Genomic DNA, 15838 nt, shown 5'->3' with positions numbered 1-15838 from the left:
TCAATTGCGAGCTGGAGAACGGATCTGGCTGGAGACTGGACGGGCTGCGCCGACGAAATGCCGCAGACTCCCTGTCAAGCGGAACGAGCCGGTCCCACTGACTGCCACTTTTGGCAGGCGGTCAGAGCTGGAGCTTTCAAAATACGTATCTTATGGGCAAAGCGAGCTCACAGAGCGGGTTAGTCAATCACATATGGTGTGTTCTAGTCCGAAGCTCAAGTCTGTTTTGGGAAGTTGGTCTATTGCTGCAGCATTCTGCAGTTGGCTAACGGCAGTGGGAAGGTATCTGGAAGATATCCATATGGATGGATATAAGAAACAAACCTAGAAGGTATCCAACTTCCTTGCCTCATGTAATTTACCGCGCATCTTACTGTGTAATCAGTTACGTCGCTTACCGTTACTCATTAATCTCTTTAATGTTCAGACTGACCCATTTTTTTGCCTTGAACAGAATCATGGCGGCCTTGAGAACTTAGCTCCCGTCTCACGTCGATAAACGCATTGGACAATCTAGGTGACTAACAGAAGTTCGATTTGAAGCTCCGGAGCGATTCTCATAGTCATGGACCGCGACTCGATCTGGACTTGGGAGCTCGGACGTCCATTGGGGCAACGATCCGGTCTTTGGTGGGTCTCTTTCGAGCTGAGATCCACTTACTGGCGGGGTGGAAGCTTGACCACAATGGAGGGGTAGATGGAGGGGCAGTGGTTGACACAAGGTTGGGAAGGCTCTAGTTTCAATCATATTCAGAAGCTGGCGATGGAGAAAGACAATGTCCGTCTCATTGATTGGGCATGTTTCCATTGGGACACACCGCTTCTTACCAATGAAGGTCGGCCTCAACCATGTCCGGACACAACTTAATGAGCTCTTACAGGGAGCTCCGACAACGGATCGAGACCCCCGCGCTGGCCCTAGGTAATTCGCGCCCTGAGACAAAACAGCCTTTGCTGCTCCCATGCTGTTGATGACGGAAAAAGCGCATCTGTGCTGCAACTTAACGATTGGGTGAAGTATTAGAGCAGGGATGTGGTGTGTATCGTAAACGACACCGTGGGAGCACTTCTTCCCTGCGATTTGTTGAGCTGAGATTTCCAATCTTGCTGTATGACACGAGCAGCTTCCTTCCTCCTCAAATCGGTCCCCGCCCCACCCGTCCAGAAAACAAATCTGCCCCTCCTTCTTCAACCATCTTGAGCGAGAGCTTTTCCAGCACCATACTTTCTTATTCTCTTCTCTTCTCCTCCAGCAACGCCTTCCTCCCCAGCACGAACAACCAGCTCAGCTCAATCACAGGTATGTGCCGGCCTATAGCCAAGCTCCCCTTCTTCTATTTTTTGTTCTCCTTTTTATTGTCCAACCTCACGCCTACAACGCCTTTGGGACAACTCTGGTCCAATTTGGCGACTTCGGGCGACTGTGGACGTGGGGGATATCCTACCGTTATCAGACAACCGAGTGAATCCCCCTCGCAAAGTGCCACGGATGGGCAAACGCTTAGCTGCGCTCCTCGATTCTCTCGGCCCAAACCTCGTGGTTCCAGAATATGATTCAGGAGCTGCCACTCAAGGCTTTTTTCAAATTCTTCGTAAACGGCTCCAGCTCACTGACACACAAAAGCAAGAAGGATTCACAATGACCATCTCCAAGATCCACGCTCGCTACGTCTACGACTCGCGCGGTAACCCCACCGTTGAGGTCGACGTCGTTACCGAGCTTGGCCTGCACCGCGCCATTGTCCCCTCGGGCGCTTCCACCGGTTGGTTGAACAAACACCACCTTGCTGGCAGCCCGGACTCAATTCTGACCGCGTTCGTGCCACAGGCCAGCACGAGGCTTGCGAGCTCCGCGACGGTGACAAGACCAAGTGGGCCGGCAAGGGCGTCCTCCAGGCCGTAAAGAACGTCAATGAGGTCATCGCTCCCGCAATCATCAAGGCGAACATCGATGTCAAGGATCAGACCAAGGTCGACAAGTTTCTGATCGACCTCGATGGCACTCCCAACAAGACCAAGCTCGGCGCCAACGCCATTCTCGGTGTGAGCTTGGCCATCGCCAAGGCCGGCGCTGCCGAGAAGGGCGTGCCTCTCTATGCCCACATCTCGGACCTTGCTGGCACCAAGAAGCCCTATGTCCTCCCTGTTCCTTTCATGAATGTCCTGAACGGCGGGTGGGTTGGATGGCCCTTTTCAGAGTCATTTGCCGCTTGCTAACCATCCTCGGACAGTTCCCACGCTGGCGGTCGCCTGGCTTTCCAGGAGTTCATGATCGTCCCCTCTGCCGCTCCTTCGTTCTCCGAGGCCATGCGCCAGGGCGCTGAGGTGTACCAGAAGTTGAAGAGCCTGGCCAAGAAGAAGTACGGCCAGTCGGCTGGCAACGTCGGTGACGAGGGTGGTGTTGCCCCCGATATCCAGACTCCCAAGGAGGCGCTCGACCTGATCATGGAGGCCATCGAGCAGGCCGGCTACAAGGACCAGATGAAGATTGCCATGGACGTGGCCTCCAGCGAGTTCTACAAGACCGACGCCAAGAAGTACGACCTTGACTTCAAGAACCCCGACAGCGACCCGAGCAAGTGGCTCACGTACGAGGAGCTTGCCAACCTGTACGGCGAGCTCTGCAAGACCTACCCAATTGTCAGCATCGAGGACCCCTTCGCTGAGGACGACTGGGAGGCCTGGAGCTACTTCTACAAGACCCAGGACATCCAGATTGTTGGTGACGACCTGACGGTCACCAACCCCCTGCGGATCAAGCAGGCGATTGAGCTTAAGGCGGCCAACGCTCTGCTTCTCAAAGTCAACCAGATCGGCACTCTCACCGAGTCGATTCAGGCTGCTAAGGATTCGTATGCTGACGGCTGGGGTGTCATGGTGTCCCACCGCTCTGGCGAGACCGAGGATGTCACCATCTCGGACGTTGTCGTCGGCATTCGCGCCGGCCAGATCAAGACTGGCGCCCCGTGCCGGTCCGAGCGTCTTGCGAAGCTCAACCAAATCCTCCGCATTGAGGAGGAGCTCGGCGAGAACGCCATTTATGCCGGCGAGAATTTCCGCAAGGCGGTTAACCTCTAAGATGGGCGCATGTCGAGACCCACTAGGAGGGAACCGGAAGCCGGACAGCAGATTTCGGCAGCTGATATGGTGACGATGTTCACCTTGGATGAAAACGACCTCGGACCGGTTCATGAAAAGCGAGACAATGAAAGATTAGAAACGAGGAAATACCAGGCCATTGCAGCCAAGATGCCAACATGACCAAGACTGTTGCACTGTTCTGTTGATGCGATGTCCCTCCGTACCTCATCCTCTCTGTGTCCGGCGTTGTGGGGAAGATTGCCGTTCTGTAAAAATGGCAAAGTCTCCGGTAGTTTGGGTATTAGGAGGAACAGCAGTCCCAGTTGAACTTTCTGAGCTGGCCATGATATTGATTGAGACCGTCCATTGTGCTGTGTTCACAGAAATGGCCGTCTCCCTGCCAGGAGGTGCCAAGACTACGGCAGGTGGTACCAGCTGGAGGCCGTTGCTACAGTGACTGCACGATTTATTTGGTAAACCAACAAAAACAGGCCAAGATGGGTTTTAATTTGTCGCGCCATGCGGCCCCTCCGAAAGTTAATCGCACGCAGTGTTTCTCACCCCTCCCGACAGCATCAGGTAAGGTAGGTTAAGGATCGAGTGTCACCACAACGGCCCTACTTTCTCTCGCTTTCTGTCAAAAATCTGTGTCGGAGCCCTTTGTGGGAATCACATCGCCTCAAACGATCCGCTGCCTGGACGGGCATCTGCGCGATGGCGCCCAACGACCCCGTCAACTTCGATATCATCGAGGATCACAAAGAGAATATTCAGGCTCTTCCGAGCGGCCGCTCAGCTAGGAAACTGGCCGAACTGTTCTCCCCATCACCGCTACAACCCCAGTCTATACCGACGCCTTTGGACACCAAGGACGTCAACGACAGCATTCGCGCCGAGTTCGAGGAGGAATTGGCCGCCATCTCCGAGTCGGACGACCCGCTCGATATCTATGATCGCTATGTCCGTTGGACATTTGACGCGTATCCCTCGGCCCAGGCCACCCCACAGTCCCAGCTGCACACACTGCTCGAGCGCGCAACCAAGGCGTTCGTGAACTCGGCCCAATACAAGAACGATCCTCGTTACCTCAAGCTGTGGCTACAGTACATCAACTTCTTCTCGGATGCGCCTCGCGAAGCGTTCGTCTTCCTGTCGCGGCATTCGATTGGCGAGACCCTCGCCCTGTTTTACGAGGAGTATGCTGCTTGGCTCGAGAGTGCTGGGAGATGGGCGCAGGCGGAAGAGGTGTACAAGCTGGGAATCGAGCGGGAGGCGCGGCCCACTGCGCGGTTGCTGCGCAAGTTTGGCGAGTTTGAGCAACGACGGGCGCATCAGACGGATGCGGACGGTCCCACGTCGCCAGCCTTGCCGGTGGCGCGCCCGGCTCTCGCCGCCAAGGTCGACCCGTTTGCTGCCGCCGTGCCCCGCGACCCTCAGGCTCCGACGCAACCTGCGGGATTGGGTGTGCAGTCGTCCAAGCCTAGACGATCCAAGCTGACGATTTTCTCTGACGCGGACGCCGAAGTTGCGGCGCCAGCCATGTCGTCGCGGGGTGAAGGATCTAAGGGATGGGACACCATCGGGTCCCTAGCAGACCGGAAGAAGGAGAACGTCATGGAACCTAAGCCTTGGGCTGGAGAGACGCTAAAGGCAGGGGGAAAGAAGAGCACCGGTCCAAAGCTAGCTGTATTCAGGGATCCCGTAAGTCACTTTCCAATCTGCCCGACACAACCAGATGTTGATCAATATAGGACTAATGTGTGGTGGTCTGGGGCATCATGTAATTCAGTCTCTATCCAATCAGCTATCACAATCGCACATCCCAATCCATCATAACAAGTCTCAAATCACAGTGAACCCTGCCAACGGCAAGCGAGAGCGCGTCTTTGTCAACCTTCGGGCAATCTACCCGACTCCTGACGAACCTGGTACCGAGCTAAGCTTTGAGGAGATTTGGGCAGCGAACCGCGGCTGGCTCAGTCAGGATTGGGAAGACGAAGAGATCCCTTCCTTCGCAGACGAGAACTGCCCCCCGGACGTGGCCACTTTGGCACACAGCGTCTCTGAGAAACTCGTGATCCACCATGTTATCAGACTCGACGAGAATGGCGCCCCTATCTTCCCAAAGGAGACGAAACCTAAAAAGAAGAAGGTTATCGAGATCAATGAAACGCAAATCAGTAAGCAAGTCATTCTCGCCCGGTATGAATTGTGTCTGACACCCCTCCAGTCAAAGCCAAGCTTGATTCGCCCTCCGGGCCGAAGATCAAGAAGAAGAGGCGGTCGACTGCTGAACCAACCATGACTCTGCATACCAAGGCAGCAACTGACGATATCTATGACATCTTCAACGCACCTCTCCCACCGGGCGGCCAACCTTCAGGCGTCAGCGACGATGAACGCGAATACGAGTCAGATGACTACACATGCGGTGGCGAGAGCACTGTGAACACAACAACCATCCCGACGAGCGATGCAGGCGATGAGGAGGAGGCAGAGGAAGTCGATGAGGCCTCAGATGCGAAAAGCGTCACCAGTGAATGGTCGGAGTTCTCAATCCACAGGCATGTGCCCGACCTCGAGGGAGATGTTGAGGACCGAAACGGAACCCAGGTGTCTGATCTAATCGACATGGGCGAAGAGTTCACGGAGTCGCCAGGAAATCACCAGGCTGAAGAAGAGGACGGCGTCATAGACCTCCCTAGGACGAGGACCACGTTTGTGCCGATACCTCCAGAGGACTACATCCCGGTACGGAGGCCATATAGGGATCCTGCCGAGGTAGCTAACAACCGCCTCCCCTTTATGACCCCTATCACGGAGAGGACGGAAATGTCGCTCGACATGACCTCCGATCAGAGCAAGTATGGCAAAACACCGTCTAGGAGACGGAATGAGGACATGGTCAACGAAGATGAGGATGAGGGTGAGGACGAAGAACAGAACCTACAGCCGTCGAGCAGTCCGCTGCGTGACGTGATAGAAGAAGGGAGCCCCAAGGCGAGGGTTGCTCAACCCCTTCTCCCGAAGACGAAGCCAGTATCAGCAGGCAAACCGTTTGCCCCGAAAGTACTAACCCCCAAGGGGCCCATCATCAAGGAGATGCAGTGCAACCCGGTCGATGACAGCGTACGATCGGAGATTTTGGCCAACATTCACCCTCCGCTCAGCTCATACGAGGGCTTCTTCGACCATCGGGGCGAACGCTATGAGAAGGGGCCTGAAATCCGCAAGTATGCCAAGTTTGCAGGCAAAGGAAGCAGGAGCAGCACCGACAAGACGGGCAACCTGGGTTCCCCAGTGGTGCTCCTGTTCCCGGGAACAAAGTCCGAATACACCATCAGAAAAGAGCTTGGCGCTGGTGCCTTTGCCCCGGTGTACCTGGTTGAGAACTCCTGCCCTGACGGCCCCTTAACCGGCGATGAAGGCAGTAACGACGAGAATGGTTCCATCGCCATGATGGGCCGCGGTGCCTTTGCCAGCACGCACAACCGTCGCTACCAGCGCGAGGCTCTGAAGATGGAAGACCCCCCGACACCGTGGGAGTTTTACATGATGCGTCTGGCGCACTCCCGCCTCGGCCCACAACACCGCGCAACCGCCTCGGTATCTCCCGCCCTCGAGATGCACCTCTACCAAGACGAAGGCTTTCTCCTCCTGCCCTTCTACCCGCACGGCACCCTCCTCGACGTGGTCAACCTCTTCCGCAGCGAAGCCTCGGGGGTAATGGACGAGCAGCTAGCCATGTTCTTCTCGATTGAGCTCCTCCGCACCGTCGAGGCGCTGCACGCCAAGCAGATCATGCACGGCGACATCAAGGCTGACAACTGCCTGTTGCGACTTGAGCACCTCAACAACAGCAGCAACACCAACCACAGCCAAGACCCGCAACAACAGCTCGTCAGCCAGTGGCGGCCCGACGGATCCGGCGGCTGGGCCGCCCGCGGCGTCACGCTCATCGATTTCGGCCGGGGTATCGACATGCGCGCGTTCGCGCCGCACGTGCAGTTCGTCGCCGATTGGAAGACGTCGGCGCAGGACTGCGCCGAGATGCGTGAGGGCCGGCCCTGGACCTGGCAGATCGACTATCATGGGTTGGCCGGCACGCTGCACGTGCTGCTGTTTGGCAAGTACATTGAGACGGTGCGGTGCGACGCGGGCGGGTTGGGGACCTCGCGGAGGTACCGGATCCGGGAGAGCCTGAAGCGGTATTGGCAGACGGAGATTTGGGGGGAGTGTTTTGATTTGCTGCTGAACCCGGGAGCGTTTGCTGTCCAGCATGAGGAGGGCGGGAGGATGCCCTGTTTGAAAGGGATGAGGGCGGTTAGAGAGAAGATGGAGCGATGGTTGGAGGCGAATTGTGAGAGGGGGATTGGGTTGAAGGGGTTGATGGGGAAGGTGGAGGCTTGGGCGAAAGGGAGGAAGTAGATTTGTGTCTGGATCGGCTTAGTTTGTTTTTATGGTTGTTTTTAAGTTTGTTTAGATGATGATATCCTTTTGGCGGAGGGACCAGGACGAACATGACGCGCTGGAACTGGTAACTATAGTTGGGTATCTTTATACTGCGTTTTCTTGAGACTCGGTTGTTTTCCCAACTCTTGCTCCATCCTGAAGAGCAGTTGTACAGGTTTTCCTGGCCCAACACATCCAATCCGTACAAACGATCATGTTACAATGGCATTTTTACAAACGAGTCCATTACCCCTAATCGCTGTCCCCGCAAGAGTCACACGAATCCTCGTCCTTCTTCTTCCTTTTCCCTTTTGCCTTCTTCGTCCCCTTCTTGGCATCCTTTTCCGCCTTTTTGTCGACCTGATCCTGGATCTTCTGCCTCTCGGAGGCGCCCTTGGCCTGCAGCGCCTCTGCTTTCTCCTTGAACTCGGCGCTCTCAACATCCATCCCGATCAGGCTTTCAAGTAGCTTGATCTCGTCCGCCCAGATCTGCTTGTTCTCCACCATCTTGCCATCCGGCCCCTTCTCCTCGATCGGCGTCTCGAGCACCATTGGGAGCCCCTGCAATGGCTCGTGGCTATCAACACTGTTAGCTGTGAATTTCCTATCTCGGAAATGTGTGGACGGGGGTTTTGGGAACAATACGCTGTTTCGGGAGCAGAATGGATCCTGAAACAGCCATACAGGGGTAAAAACGATTCACCAAGAAAGAAAATTGTTGCCTACTTCATGATGTTGTGAAACGCTTTCAGGCCCAAGCAGCCTGTGCCGATGTTGGCATGCAAGTCCCGGTGCGAGCCAAACGGCGCCTTGCTGTCGTTCAGGTGGAACGCGCGTAGATATTTGATCCCCACGACCCTCTCGAACTCGGCCATGGTGTCGGCGAACGCCTGGGGCGTCCGCAGGTCGTACCCGGCGGCAAACGCGTGGCACGTGTCGAGGCACACGCCCACGCGCGACTTGTCTTCCACCAGGGCGATGATGTCGCGCAGCTCTTCGAAGCGGGAGCCGACGACGTTGCCGCTGCCGCACATGTTCTCGAGCAGCGTCACGACCGACGAGGTGGCCCGGTGCGCCTTGTTCAGCTGGGCGGCGATGCGCGCGCACGCCGACTCCATGGCCGCGCCGCCGGTCGAGCCGGGGTGGAAGTTGTAGAGGCGGATGCCCAGCGCCTCGCACCGCTGCAGGTCGTCGACGAAGCTGTCGTAGGCTTGGGTCGCTTTGGCGGCGTCGGCCTGGGCGAGGTTGACGAGGTACGAGCCGTGCGGGAGAATGTGTTTGTGGGAATCGTAGTTGTGCTGTTTGAGCATGGCATGGAATTGAGTCTTGGCTTCGTCGGCGAGGGGTGGGCTAGCCCATTTGCGCTGTGACTTGAGGAAGAGAGCAAACGCATTGGCGCCGATGTGGGTAGCGTTTTGAATGGTGTTCTGAACCCCGCCGGCGCCGGAGACGTGTGCGCCAATGTACATTGCCCTCTTGAGCGAGGAGATGGCTGTCCGGGCAGAGAGTGGCATGGTATCTCCGGCGTCCTTCTTCGAGGCGGTTTTCCGTTTCTTGGCGGTGGGTTTCTTGGTTTCGCCTGCTGCTTCTTCACCGTCCTCGGCCGGGTTGATGTTTTCAGTATGTTCGTCGCCGTCAGGCTGAGATTTGCGCTTCGAGGTTTTCCTCCTGGTTACTTCAATCTTGGATTCGACCACCTCTGCCGACTCGCTGCCGTTGACCTTGACCGAAGCTGCCGAAACGGCTTCCCGCTCTACCAGAGCGATTGACGCGGCTGCTGATGTTCTAGCCTGCGCTGACTTCCGAGTTGATTGCCGGACCATTTTGACGGGGTCAGTTGTCATTGAGTCAACCCGGCATTGGTTTTGTTTCGAATTGAATAGCTTCGCTGGCAGGTCAAGCGGATTGATTGTGCAGAAGCTCTCGCGGACCTGAATCGTGTTGAGGCGCGTCGCGACATCACGTGTGTGTGGGGGGGGAAGGGGCGAAGAGCGGTCTCTCAATCACCAGCAAACCTCCCCAACAAGCTACAGGCATCTTCTACCATTGAGCACTGGTGTGGTCTCAAGAAGGGCCTTACTGCTCCATTTAGCGTATCCTTTATTAACAGGGAATAATACAGATCAGGGGGCACATAGGGGGCCAGGACTGACCTGCCTCTCGTCATTCGAACAGTCGGATTGTCATTCAAAGAAGCTCTTTGCCATGTCAGTTCGGTTGCGGCTTACGATCAACTGAGTGAGTTGGCCATGCTGATGAGCTTACGCATGTGTTGATACATGGCACATTGGCACCCAGGCAGCCGCCAAAGAGCTATCTACGTATCCGACAACTTGCCCGTGGCCTGGTTGCCATTCCAAGAACTGACACCGAGCATCTCCACATGTTCGGTTTTATCACGTTGTATTCGGCTCCATTTCCTCGGACCGAGTCCGGCTGTTAATTGTTCGACACCGCTTCCAGCCTCTCATGCATAAAAGGCAATGTGTGTTCTCGCCAAAATACTCGCAGAGCAAGACATAAAAGAACAACAATATCGAGCCAAGTGAGGTCGGTTCCTCTGTCCGGGGTTACGGAGTTTGGATAAAGCTTACTGTCTTCCGCTGACCCTTGTTCATTCCACTCGACGCATGGGTGGATTCTCCAATGGCAGACCCGAGGTGGGATGGAGGTGCTATTTTTGGCTGCAGGGCTCAATCATCAACGAAGCAACACTGGAGACTTGTGCATTTGGGGGCGACGGGATTTCTTGACGTTGCAGTTCCTGCAAGCAGCCAAGGCAACAAAGATAGGCCGGCGGCTCTTTCTTTTGACATGCAACTGCTCGCCCACCAGGTTTGTGTGTACATCCGTAGTGGCTATGGCTCGACCTATCTGCTGGACGCGGACACCAGGTCCTGGCATTGGTGGCAACCGGCTGATGAGTGGACATGACATTCCAGAACAAACACGGACCACTCCCTACGGAGGCATGCTCGTTGGGAACAGCGAACATGCCAAGTTCAGGCGGTATTGGAGCATACCGCCGCGCAATGCACAGCGATCACTTTTCCGTTCCTTGCCTAATCACCGCGGGTTGCATTGTCAAGTCGCGACGAGTAAAGTTAAATTTGTACTCGATGGGCATGTCGGGCGGTCCGGGGTCATTCAAAGCAATTGTGGTTGGCGCTGCGGTGGCTTGAAAAGGCTTGGCGCCTCATGCCACAGACTTCCTGGAAGACCACCCACGCCGTCAACCTGCTGCCACCAACAAACCCGCGCCAACCCAGAGGGTGGCATCACAGATTCCCTCTCTTACTGTGTAGGAGCCCCCTGCATCTCGAGCCTTTTTCACACAACTTCTGTCACGGCCTTACTTACCATCTGCCGCCCTGCCGTTGTACTGTGACCTACCTACTGCTGTGACACTCTGCATTTTCCTTCCTGCGCCAACTGACAGCGCCGACTTGGGCGCCAAACGACCCCCCTTGGATCCCTCGAACGACTAATTCTCCCCTGTGCTCTCGTTCGCCGATCCGATCTTGTGACACCAGACCCTCCCCGATGGCGAGCCATTACGCCGGCCCTTAATACTCTGGCCGGACGAACGGCTGTCGTGATCGCATTCGATTCGGCCCCCGATCTGTCGTCGACAATGCCCGCCGCCGACGCTGTTGCCGACGCCGGCGAGGGCAGGCGTCCCTCCATCGAGAAGAAGCGCATCGTTGTTTCCGACACTGCCAGCGGTCTCGACGACAAGAAGCCACCGGCCTTCCAGCGCCTCCCCGACGAGATCATCCAACAGTATGCGCCATCTCCATTCTCTCATGTCCTGCCATTCTCGCTCCTTCAGGATTGATGTCTCTTAATCGTCCATGTACTCATCCAACATGGCAGAATACTGCAAGCGACAGACGCCAATGGCTTCGCATCCCTAGCTCTGCTCAACACCAAATGGAGGAGCGTCGCCCAGCAAGCACATCTCTACGCTCACCACCTCGCGAGCTGTCCGTCGTATGCCATGAGCCATAATACGCCTCTGCAGGCCGATAGCGACGATGATCTGCCCAGGCTCCGCCGCCTGTTCGCGAAGGAGGTCAAGCGCAACCTGTTCGAGGCATATCTGCGCCCACATCGGACCGTCATCAAGGTCATCTCGAATTCAATCAGCTCCTCGTCGTGTCCGGGCGGCGAAGGCATTCAGTTTAGCCCCTCGCCAAAGGGTCATCATATGTTGGCCTACAACTCGTCTAGGATACATGTCATCGACCTTCGGGATCCCGAGATCGCGGTCAAGAGAGAGTTCAAGATACTAAGGCGTCCTGCTGCAACATGCATCAATGACGAAGGCTCCATGCTTGCTGTTTTGCTGACCGAGATGGAGGTGGATGTCTACGACCTTACCCAGACGCCGCCGAAACGAACCCAGTCCCTGATTCTGGACCACAGCCCGCGTGCTATTGCCCTCTCACCCTGTGGTTCCGTCCTGGCCGCCGCCTACGAAGGCGGCATCGAGGTCACTTCGCTGAAGCCAGGCGCGGTTGCTGCCGAAAGAAGAGCAGTCAAGTGCGATGGCGTGGATGCCCTGACTTTCTCCTTTGATGGGACGCAGATTCTTGGGACGACGGTGCAGTCATCGCAACCGAATACCGTCATATTAACTGCCCCTTACTACGACCCTGGAAGTCACATGGCTGATGATAACATCAGCGCCCTTTGGACAACATCCATTCTCTTTCCGAACACCAGCCGCGACTGCAGCCATGCTGTCCTGATACAGAATGGCAAATACGATGAAGCGGCCTGGGCATTTACCTACGATAGGAGCTTCGAGACGTTCCGCGCAGTGCGCATCGACGATTTGCGGAATGGCACGACTTACTTCACTGGGCCGGTGCCCAGCCCGAACTCGCAAGCCAGACTCCTGCCCTGCACGCTTCCCGCCGCCTCCTTTCACGGCCTGCTTGTCTCGGCAGGCTTCCAGGGAAACGAGATCTGGCTCTATGGCATACCCGAGGATCTCGATGCATTGCCGGAAAGCACAAGCGCAGGCATCGATAACGGATCAAACGCCAACGGACTTTCGCGCCGAAATAGTGGTCCTTCCGTCCGTTCGAGTGCCAGGATTCAGGAGAATAGCGATTCCGTGAGGGTCCCTCAGTGGCAAATCCTCTGCGACAAGCTCCGGAACACCTTTGTTTCTGGCATCAAGATCGGCGAACTGGAAGGCGTCAACATGGTCAAATTTGTGGCAGATTTTGCAAACTCGTGCATGAAGGAGCGATTGGTCGTCGCTGCCCGGGGCGTAACACCAAATGTCTCTGTGGTCGACGAGGAGGGAATCGATTTTGTTGACGGCGGCCGTATCACCATCATGGATTTCGATTACAGCCTCAGGGACGGCACCGTTCGGGAGTGCACGATCGAAGTGGGGAATAAGGAGGAACCGGAGATGCTCGAAGAAGAGCACCGTGACATGGCCACAGAGGTTGCCATCGTTCGTCGACGGACTGTTGCGCAAAAGATGGGGGGCCGCAGCGCTGCTGTCATGCGCAGTATGACAAGTGCGAGCCGGCCCCCCGTGCTACCGACTCAGCCTCCCACTCAGGCCGAAGGCGACGAGGACGACCCTCTTGTGCCTCGCCGAATAGGTGCTCCCCCTCCCTCCAGGAGTGTCCAGCAAACGGCAGCAAGCGAGGACATCGAGACTCAATCCATCGAAGAGCAAGAAGCCCTGGATGCACCGTACGCTCACGCAAGCCCACGCTCCGGAACGACGCTCCGTCGCGCGGCTACCGCGGCTGCCAACACTCGCCGCCTACATCCTTCGGCAGCCGCCGCTGGACACATCGTGTACCGAAGAGCGGACGGCCGTGCCGAGCATCCCCACGAGAGCGACGCCGACAATTGGGTTCCCCCACCGCCTCCATATCAGAAAGAAGATCCTGGTGATTTGCCTTCGTTCCTGCGCCATACCGCTATCCTTCCTCTTGCCGGTTCAACCACTCAGCCGGCTGAAGGGCAATCGGAGCAATCTATGGACAGAAAAGCCTTACGGAACTCGTCGGCATCCTTGCACCAGCAGAATCCTCGTTTTCACCCCGTACCGTCGGCCAACCGATACTCTTCGCCCGTTCCGCCCGTCCCACCGCTTCCAACGCTCTTGGGCATTCCGCCAGTCCCGCCCGTCCCGGCTCTCCCTCCGGGTGTAGCGGTGCCTCCTGTCCCGCCCCTGCCCCATACTCACTCTCATGGGCGCGGCGGGAGCTCAGAGGCTCCGTCATCTGGTGAGGATATTGCGCGACCAACTTCAAGGAACTCGCGCTATCTCGATGGGGAAAATATATACGACGTTTCACCGCCCGATTCGCCCTCCATGCCACCACTGGGGCGACAGGTCTCGCATGAGCCCAGCGACATGCCGGCAGTGAGCAAACCCGAGCCAAACGCTCAAGGGAACGTGGTGCCGCCTGAGACACTTGGGCCAACTGCAGACGGCGTTCCATCTGCGCCACAATCCCGGACTGCTTTTGTATCTGTAGACGGCCGCAAGTCGACGACCGTTGATTCGCAAGTCCAGGCCCAGGTAACCAGCGGCCTCAAACCGCCCACAAACGATGCATCCGCTACCGGGGAGCCCTCTGTAAGGCGTCTGTCTGTGTCCCGAACGTGGCCGATACAGCCTCTGCCCATCAATACCAATAATACTGCAGCTGGATACCCGTATTCGGCACCTCCAGTTAATGGCAGCGAAGCCCTCGCCCAGTCCTTCCCTTCCTTCACAAGAGGCGAGCAGATGCCGAGTTTCAACAATCGGAACTCCGCATCACGACCCCTGTCAGGAAGCTTCCAGCTCCCACGACTACCAGCCGATATCCCCTTCGACAACGAGGCCACCTGGCGCCGGACATCATACCAGCGCCCAGTCTCGCAACAACAGCATTACTCTTTCCCGCGGCAGCGACCGCGGTCCCCTCTCGCCCAGTTCCACGCCCGCTCCACCATCCACGAACCGCAGCCCCGCCGACCGCACGACATGACCCCCGCCCTGCCGGCCGAAGACATGCCGCTCATCATCAGCACACCCAAGGGTGTGTCGGGCGCCTTCGACCCGCCGGACCGACACCCGTCAGAACGCCGCGCCGAAACACCCATCCTCGCTCCCGTTCCGCGCCACCCGCGCCAGCAAAATCAGGCCGCCATCCTCCGCCCCGCCCAGGACCAACAACAAGAACAACAACAACAGCGCTTCGGCCCACTCTATCCCGCCACCGTGCCCGCGCAAGTCCACAACAACAGCGGTGGCTTGTTACCCGTCCCACCGCCACACCCACCAGCACCAGGCTCGAGATTGAATCCAAGCCCGTCGTCGACGAATCTCTCGCGGCGCGTGCCGAACTTGCTGAGCAGGAAACAGAGCCGCGCCGAGCGGTCGGCGGCGAAGAATGTTGCGGATGCCAAGCGCAGGGGGTGGACGGGGCGGTCGACTTCGACGAGGGGGTCCAAGCGGGGGCGCGGCGGGAAGAAGAAGAAGAAGAACAAGGAGAGGGAGTTTGACGTCGCGAGCAGTGCTGCGTGGACCGATGTCACGGTTACGGCTTATAGTGTGCGGTCGGCTTTTGGTGGTGGTGGCGGAGGGGGAGGACGCCCGGGCGGTGGGGTTGGGATGGGGACTGGGATGGGAGAGAGGGAGGAGAAGAAGAGGTGTGTTGTTATGTAAGGGAGACTGGGATTTGCGAGAGGAAGAGGGGGATAATGTTGGATGGGCGATGAGCGGTTGGATCTCATAGGTTTCTTCTCCCCTTTGTCGGTTGTGGTCGGGGCATACCTGCAAAGGATGGTTTCTATATGCTTGGGTGTTTGATCTGACGCAATATCTATGGGAACAATTAGCGTGCCAGAAGCGTATATGTCTTGGTTACCGTGAGGGCTCACATGTTTTCAATATTGGGTTTCTCATTGGAAGGTAGACTTGGGTAGCTGTCGCTCTATGAACAGATGAATCAACAAAGCATATATTGATTCCTCTCTGGGTCTTTCGTTCCTTTCGCCTGCTGCATTGTGGTACGGATTTATGTTGAGACAGGCAGTCGCATCTGTCGATTTGGTTTATTCAAAACCAAATCCAGTCACGCCATCAACTCGAATTTCTTTCCTTCCTCAGGTCTCAAGCAACTCTCAACTCGCTCACCTTCATTTATCTCCCAGCTTCAAACAAGAACCAGCACCGCTACCTCACATTTCACCGTCACAATTATCGAGCTCCAACGTACCATTTTAGCGAGAAGAATAGCTCCGCTGCTCAAGACCTTAGCCAGTTGCTCAG

General features: G+C 56.7%; 4 protein-coding genes across 4 annotated transcripts; 3 read left to right on the top strand and 1 right to left on the bottom strand.

Annotated features, from left to right (window-relative positions):
* Positions 1-1639: 1639 nt before the first annotated feature.
* N657DRAFT_562310 (enolase) lies at positions 1640-3078 on the top strand (the record flags this gene model as incomplete). The annotated part of the gene is made up of 3 exons (XM_062788129.1): positions 1640-1763; positions 1829-2174; positions 2232-3078. The coding sequence occupies 3 exons, from the start codon at positions 1640-1642 to the stop codon at positions 3076-3078; spliced, it is 1317 nt and encodes a 438-aa protein (XP_062652333.1).
* Positions 3079-3795: 717 nt separating this feature from the next.
* Positions 3796-7509, top strand: N657DRAFT_652207 (uncharacterized protein; the record flags this gene model as incomplete). The annotated part of the gene is made up of 3 exons (XM_062794270.1): positions 3796-4782; positions 4871-5261; positions 5312-7509. The coding sequence occupies 3 exons, from the start codon at positions 3796-3798 to the stop codon at positions 7507-7509; spliced, it is 3576 nt and encodes a 1191-aa protein (XP_062652332.1).
* Positions 7510-7785: 276 nt separating this feature from the next.
* Positions 7786-9356, bottom strand: N657DRAFT_560676 (AP endonuclease; the record flags this gene model as incomplete). Its single annotated transcript, XM_062787994.1, has 3 exons — positions 7786-8110; positions 8260-9230; positions 9276-9356. The coding sequence occupies 3 exons, from the start codon at positions 9354-9356 to the stop codon at positions 7786-7788; spliced, it is 1377 nt and encodes a 458-aa protein (XP_062652331.1).
* A 1390-nt stretch (positions 9357-10746) lies between these two features.
* On the top strand, positions 10747-15526 carry N657DRAFT_639038 (uncharacterized protein). The gene is made up of 2 exons (XM_062791698.1): positions 10747-11316; positions 11410-15526. The coding sequence occupies exons 1-2, from the start codon at positions 11168-11170 to the stop codon at positions 15230-15232; spliced, it is 3972 nt and encodes a 1323-aa protein (XP_062652330.1). The 5' UTR covers positions 10747-11167; the 3' UTR covers positions 15233-15526.
* Positions 15527-15838: the final 312 nt, after the last annotated feature.

Source organism: Parathielavia appendiculata, assembly GCF_033297405.1.
Source record: "Parathielavia appendiculata strain CBS 731.68 unplaced genomic scaffold N657scaffold_1, whole genome shotgun sequence".
Classification (NCBI taxonomy): domain Eukaryota; kingdom Fungi; phylum Ascomycota; class Sordariomycetes; order Sordariales; family Chaetomiaceae; genus Parathielavia; species Parathielavia appendiculata.
The sequence above is the reverse complement of the archived record's forward strand: the minus strand, read 5'-3'. Positions and strand labels throughout refer to the sequence as shown.

Excerpts from the sequence above, each read along its gene's own strand:
- N657DRAFT_639038 (XM_062791698.1), top strand. The coding sequence starts at position 11,168 with ATGCCCGCCGCCGACGCTGTTGCCGACGCCGGCGAGGGCAGGCGTCCC. Across the intron at positions 11,317-11,409 it reads CCCGACGAGATCATCCAACA|AATACTGCAAGCGACAGACG; the intron begins GTATGCGCCATC and ends CCAACATGGCAG.